This window comes from Octopus bimaculoides, chromosome 28, assembly GCF_001194135.2.
Source record: "Octopus bimaculoides isolate UCB-OBI-ISO-001 chromosome 28, ASM119413v2, whole genome shotgun sequence".
Lineage (NCBI taxonomy): Eukaryota > Metazoa > Mollusca > Cephalopoda > Octopoda > Octopodidae > Octopus > Octopus bimaculoides.
Genome location: NC_069008.1, coordinates 8,202,360 through 8,210,195, shown reverse-complemented (window position 1 = coordinate 8,210,195; position 7,836 = coordinate 8,202,360). Strand labels below are relative to the sequence as shown.

At 39.3% G+C, this 7,836-nt stretch overlaps 1 protein-coding gene across 1 annotated transcript in view; it reads right to left on the bottom strand.

Annotated features, from left to right (window-relative positions):
• Positions 1 to 2,488: 2,488 nt before the first annotated feature.
• LOC106883759 (putative uncharacterized protein DDB_G0282133) overlaps positions 2,489 to 7,836 on the bottom strand; it is a 94,010-nt gene continuing 88,662 nt past the window's right edge. The window contains exon 4 of the mRNA XM_052977759.1: positions 2,489 to 6,814. Within this exon, the coding sequence (XP_052833719.1) occupies positions 6,693 to 6,814 (122 nt within the window). The 3' untranslated portion in view covers positions 2,489 to 6,692. The remainder of the gene's footprint in view (positions 6,815 to 7,836) is intronic.

Sequence of the window (7,836 nt, the reverse complement as noted above, 5' to 3'; positions counted from 1 at the left end):
ACAAAGACATGTATACATATACTGTATATATTGCACCGTGAAAAATGCTGTGGGAGACTACAAATAGTATTCCTTTCTCCTGAAATATAGAATGATTGAGTGAGTGACCAGCAACCTTATCTCATAGAAAAAACCCCTGATATGCCACCAAATGCCATCCAAGGATGGTATGCAGTGCAGTAGAGCAGTAATCCCCTACAACTTTTGCAGTATGAACTGGATTCATGCAAGAACATTTTTTTCCTGCCTGGGAGATCATGCACATAAAACACATATAACACATAATTTAATTATTACATATATCGGTTTTAAATTCTGGCACTTAGCCAGAAACTTCAGGGAAAGGGGATGAGTCAGTTACATCGACACCAGTAATCAACTGGTATTTATCTTATTGGCCATATGAGGATGAAAGGTAAAGTTGACCTTGGTGAAATTTGAACTTAGAATGTTGTTGTTGTTGTTGTTGGCACTCCGTCGCTTACAACGTCGAGGGTTCCAGTTGATCCGATCAACGGAACAGCCTGCTCGTGAAATTAATGTGCAAGTGGCTGAGCACTCCACAGACATGTGTACCCTTAACATAGTTCTCAGGGCTATTCAGCGTGACACAGTGTCACGAGGCTGACCCTTTGAAATACAGGCACAACGGAAACAGGAAGTAAGAGTGAGAGAAAGTTGTGGTGAAAGAGTACAGCAGGGTTCGCCACCATCATCCCCTGCCGGAACCTCGTGGGGCTTTTAGGTGTTTTCACTCAATAAACACTCACAACGCCCGGTCTGGGAATCAAAACCGTGATCTTATGACCGCGAGTCCGCTGCCCTAACCACTGGGCCATTGTGCCTCCACACTCAGAATGTAAAGACAGACAAAATACCGCTAAGCATTTTGCTTGGCATTCTATCAATTCTACCAGCTCACCACCTTTATTATTACATATATTAATTGCAAACGTAATTATGACACTGTATATTATGCTCTTTGGTTCTCCCATCATTACATTGCAATATATATATATAAAGAAAGGTAGCACTCTTATTATTGTTACAGTTAACTTGTTGGCTCAGTTTATCAGAGCCATGAAAAACCTGTGACTTAAAACAAGCGTGGGACAGGGGCAAAGACGGAAGTGTTGACTTTTCAAAATAAAACACTCTATAGACTGTGGCTATTCTATTCTTTTATTCTTTTACTTGTTTTAGTCATTTGACTATGGCCATGCTGGAGCACTGCCTCAAAGGGTTTTAGTTGAAGAAATTGACCCCAAAACTTATTCTTTGTAAGCCTAGTACTTATTCTATCAGTCTCTTTGGCTGAACAGCTAAGTTACAGGGACGTAAACACACCAGCATTGGTCGTCAAGTGATGGCAGGAGGACAAACGTAGACACACACACACATATACATATCTATCTATCTATCTATTTATATATATATATATTTATATATATATATATATATATATACATACAATGGGCTTCTTTCAGTTTCTGTCTACCAAATCCACTCACAAGGCTTTGGTTGGCCTGCGGCTATAGTAGAAGACACTTGCCCAAGGTGTCATGCAATGGAATGGAACTCAGAATCATGTGGTTGGGAAGCAAGCTTCTTACCACACAGCCATGCCTGTCAATAAAATAGAGATAATATTTTAAAATTTATTCTTTCTGTGCAGCCCAGTACCAAATGATCCATGGCCCATGGATGCAAATGACCCATAGCCCATGGCTGTGGACCACTGCAATATAGTATAGCACAAAATGGTATTAGTAATAATAAACACATTGACACATACTCTCTCTCTTTTCTTCTTTCTTGCTTTCTGAATATCTGAGAACCTCTATGTGGTTGATCAATCTACTAGAAATAGCAGCTAAATTCCTCCCAAAATCACGCTTTACTACTATCTTAGAATAGTTGAAACACATTTGATAATCTTTCCAACAACAACCTTGGGCATCTTTTTGAATTCCATATGTCTATCACTCATGGACATGCTTACAAAATCCAAATAACAACACAGCATCCATGACTTTTGGAAACATTTATCATATTCATAATTGCTGAAGTATAAAATAAACTACCCACATTAGTTGTTAGCTGTTGGGACACTACAACCTTCAAAATTTCCATGTTTCCTGAAATTCACCAACAATACACCTAATGCCATCGACTCCCCATTTTTTTTTCTTTGAAGACCTATTCACTGTTCTCTTCCTCTGCATATACTATGTACTTACTGTTCATGCAGTTTTGGTTGCTTTTGCTGATGAGTTGTACTGCAGCTGAGCATTGTACACAGTATGTTCATTAATATTAATGTTGCACTGGATTAATCAAATCTGAAAATAAACTGAAACAGTCATAACCAAGAGGCTTTCATTAGAGATCTCCCAGATCAGAGATGACCAACTGGCTAAAGAACAACAAAAACAACAATAATTATAACAACAGCTGAGCAGTTGAAATAGTTTTTATTATTCATATCAAACTTTGTTTTTATTTTCATTTTAATAACACACAAGAGCCAACAACAACAATAACAATAACAAGAAAAAATGATTTTTTTTCTTTTTATTTATATTAAAACTGAAATGAATAAAATTTTTTTTTAAATATGAAACAAAAAATATTGTCCTTTAATCTTTTGCCATTTTCAGTGTGTGTGTGTGTGTGTGTGCACGCACGTGTATGTGTGTGTGCATGCATGCATGTATGTATGCATGCATGTATGTATGTATGTATGTATGTATGCTATGTGTCTTATCTATCATCAGTAGTTCATATATCCATAAAAGAAGCACTCTAAAACATCAGAGCAGTAATATAGGTGCAACATCATGCCCCTGGTCAGCCACATATGGTGCTTAAAAGAGGTCACCCCATACATAATTAAATTGAAGTTCCTTGAACTGGGGACGTATATGAATGGGAGCAAATAATGTAAGCTTTGCTTGGAAGAGAGAGCAAGAATCCTACAAAAAACTTACTCAACCTGGAGCCTTTTTAAACTCCAGGAAAGAGGTATTTAGTCAATGTTCTCATCTCAGACATTTTCTGTTACAAGTGTGGAATTCACCAAAATGAACCACAACAACAACTGATGCAAGAGTTAATAACCCTGTCCTGCCTGAAAACACCTCCTGCATGGCCTTTTCAGATGCATATTTTTTGTTTACAAAACTAATTGACCATGATGTCTTCCTTCCTTCAGTTGTACAAAGACTATGTGGCTTAGCCATTTGAGTCTGATGAGTTACCTATACAGCCAAGTACTTTATAGGTGTGAAACCAATGGTTGCTCTCTGACCAGCCTTAACAATCAACTTCCTAAAAAGATATATCTATCTATGTGTATATATATATCATCATTTAATGTCTGTCTTCCATGCTGGCATGGGTTGAATGGTTTGACAGGAGCCAACCAGGTAGAAGACTATACTAGGCTACTGTGTCTGTTTGGAATGGTTTTTATGGCATGATGCCCTTCCTAACACCAACCACCCCACAGAGTGGACTGAGTGCTTTTTACATGGCACCAGCACAGGCGAGGTATTTTTGACATGGATTTTCAACTGCATGCCCTTCCAAATGCCAACCACTTCACAGTGTGGATTGGATGCTTTTTATGTAGCAGAGAGAGAGGGGAGAGAGAAGAGAAAGAGTGAGAGAGATAGGAAGGGAGATGAAAAAGGGAGGGAGGGAGGGAGGGAGGATGAGAGTGAAAGAGAGAGAGTGTGTGTGTGTGTGTATGTGTGTGTGGTTCAAATTTATAGAAAACAAAAGACAAAGACAGGTGAGGGAACAGCAATCAGGTGTATTAGTTTGACAATCAGGAAGAATGAAAATGTCTTTGATGTTTTGTGCCTATGCTCTTCCACAAGAAAGATTGAGAAGGGAAAAAATAGGGAGAGAGTGTAAAAAATGGAGAGAGAAAAAAATGTTCAACATGATGAATTGACTGGAAGGAAGAGGACTGGTTTAACTTCTCATTTCAGGACTTAACTTCTGTGTGGGGGGGGGATGTATGTGTGCATGAGTGTGTATGTGTATGTTGTGTGTGCATGTGTGTATGTGTGCATGTGTGTGTGTGTGCATGTGCATGCATGAGTGTGTGAATGTGTGTGTGTGTGTGTGTGTATGTGTTAGATATAACACAACCACAACACAACACTCCTAACACTAGTACATGAAGTTTAATTTAATCACTCAGTCTGCTGTAAAAGAAACAACAGCCAAGCTGCCCTCAAATAGCATCTTACTGTTTAAGAAAAAAAAAGGAAGACAGCTATGTCTGAATAAAAAATGGGTTGGTCATGTATGGAACACCTATTTGATCATAGAATTGTTTTATCAAAGTTGATGCCAACAAGGAATGACACGTTGAATAATGGATTTTTAGACGCTTGCTTGATGCTCTTGTTTGATGGGGCTGGGGTCATAGTGGTCCCAAAGACATCATCATGTGTACAGCTGACAAAGTCCACCAGTGCTCTCCATCGTTGGCAATTTTGTACCAGCCTCTCTGCATCCCCCGCCTGGGTCTGCTCTTGTCATAGTGAGGGAGTTTGCATGTTCCATAGATCCAAGAGAGCACTACCATCTGGAGTTTTGCTCCTGGCAGGGCCACCCTGGGTAGACTGGTGTTCTTGGTGTTCTGGGGAGGTTCCAGACTAACGGTGACCCACAGCACATCGTCAGGACAGCTGCCCTATCATCTGACTGTTCTGTGGAGGACCAATGACCCACCCAGAAGAACCCTCATGGTGTTACAACACTGACCAGAAGAAACCATATTGCCCAACTTTGGAATGAACCCCTACGTGTATTCAGTGAGCATTCTTAGATATGCTGTCTAAATAAAATGGGATGTCTATGGCTGGAACCCCTATTTCATTATAGGTCCGAATTGGAACTTAGGTAATATAGACTTAGATACACAATTTGGAGATAAGTAAAGTTAAGCGAAGGTTACCTTCTTGAGTCATGCCAACTCATAAGGGCCAGTTTCCTAGTTTTCAGGGTGTATAAATTCCCCACTTGGACAGGACACCAGTCCATCACAGGATAACTCATTTTTGCCAACTAAGTGAACTGGAGTAACATGAAATGAAGTGTTTTGCTCAAGAGCACAATGTGTCGCCTGGTCTAGGAATCAAAACCACAATCTTACAATCATGAGTCCAACACCCTAATCACTAAGCCATGCACCTCCACTAGAGGTCATACACCTCCACTAGAGGTCATACACCTCCACTTGAATGGCAGCATCAGAAACCAACAAAACAGCTTTTTATGTGGCCACACAACTTGTAGGAAATAGTGACTATAACTTAATCACATTGCTCTCTGGTGTAAAGACCCCACTTCACTCATGAATGACCATGGGATTGCACCTGGAATGTTCCCATTCAAGGCACAAGTCTGGGCAAGGTTGTTTTGTGGAAGGCCAGCAATCACCCATGCATACCACCCTCCCCTCTCCACATTACTGATGTTGTCCAAGGGAAAGGCAAAGGCCGGTACAGCTGGAAACCAGTGATGTTGCAATTCATTTTTACAGCTGAGTGAACTGGAGCAAGGTGAAAATAGAGTGTCTTGCTCAAGATCATAACACACAGCTCTTATATCTTAAAAGAAGAAGAAACGACACATTGGATAATGTAGTCTTAGAGACTTTATGCCTGAATAAAAGACAAGATTAAACAACAACAGCAACAACAACAACAAAATTTTAATTTAACATTAACAGATCTGGAGTATTTTGGTTTGAAGGGAACCTCTAAGCGGTGGCTTGACTTGCTACAATTGGCAGTGAAATCACATCATCTTGTCTCAAAAGAATGGAGGGACGCCTTGAATAATGTAGTCTTGGCTACACAAAATGGCAAGGTGGTCAAGGTAGGAATGTCTTTGATGGAATGTCTCATTCAGTAAGGCTAACTTTGGGTCAGGCAACCACCACCATCACCCCCATCACAACAACAACAACAACAAAAACAAAAACAACAACAACAACAACAACAACAACTGCAACAGCAACCATCATCATCATCATCATCATCTTTTAGTGCCCACTTTTCCATGCTTGCATTGATTGGACAAACTCTGAGACAGATTTTCTATAACCAGCTGCCCTTCCAAGCAAGGTAGCATTTTCCTATGGTCAGACATATTCTCGGAGAATACTGGAAATGAATGACACTCTTTGTATGACAGTGACACTCGTTTATGAGTCTCATGCAATATCAAGACAAAGAGACAGAAACGCACACACTCACACACACTTACACACACAGACAGTCACACACTCATGTACATACAGACACACTCACACTTTCACAAACTCATATACACTTACGCTCATGTACATACACACTCGCAAACACACACGTGCGCACGCTCACACACACACGTGCGCACACTCACACACACGCACACAGACACACACACACATTTATAAACTACAGGATACTTTAGCATTCAGGTAACTCTGTCGAATGTAATGCTTATTTATTTATATTACTTTAAATGAACCACGCATTAGCTTGAAGCTTCAAGATTTTGATGATGTGATTGCTTATTTTTAGAATGACATGGTGGGATAGGTGTGAGAGACCAGATCTGGTCATTTTGAACATAAGCGCTAAAAGGTTAAAGTATAAAGTACAAATAACAGAACTCTTTATACATCACTCATCATCGATTCTTCTTCTCTTAATATATGGATGGAGTGCAGGTATTTTCTGTCTCTTTGAAAGCCCAATGCGTAAAATCTTTCTAATATTCATTGTTGGAGTATCAACAATTGCTGCTGAAGACAAGAAACAAATTTTATGGTTATTTATCATCATTTAATGTCCATTGTCCATACTGGCATGGGTTGGACGGTTTGACCAGACATGGCAAACTGGGGAGCTGCACCAGACTCCAGTCTGAGTTGGTTTCTACGGTTGGATGCCCTTCCTAATGCCAACCACTTTACAGAGTGTGCTGGGTGCGTTTATGTAGTGTCACACAGGCGTTTTTACAGGGCACCACATGAGTGTTTTTACACAGGCACTTTTACGTGACATTGCATAGGCACTTTTTCATGGCACTGCACAGGCACTTTTATGTGGCACTATACAAGTGCTTTTATGTGTCACTACACAGGTACTATTATGTAGCACTGCACAGGCACTTTTATGTGGCACTGTACAGGTGCTTTTACATGTCACCACACAGGCATTAAACTTGAAAATTTTCAGGACTTGTCATAAACCTCAACATTACAGATGGAGGATCTCTTCATATTTACATCTACTTTATCTGTCATTATAAGCACTTTATGTTTTATTACTGGGTGTTTACAGAGTACCTCACTCTATTTGAACTACAAACCTTTATTTCTGTGCTTATTTTAGTATTTTAGTCTGTTTTTTTTTTTTACATCTACACTATATTTGATTACTGTGTCAATATGGTCATTCATCCTGCCAGAAATAGCTACTGAATTTCCTTCAAATGATACCTTATTGTCTTCTCTCTATCTCTCTCCATATATATATATATATATATATTACAATTAAAAGGGTAAAGGTTTATCAATTTATTAATTTATTAATAAATCAACAATTAATAATTTTTACCAAGCCCTTCGGTGTGTAAATACCATTATCGGTGGAGAACTTATTTAAAAGTTCTTATACATTTATAAACATAATTAAGGGATCAGCAAACATTTGCTTCACCACATACCGAAGTTCAGAAATAGCAGCTAAAAAAGCTGAGACTCCAACAGATAGCTGCTATTTCTGAACTCCGGTATGTGGTGAAGCAAATGTTTGCTGATCC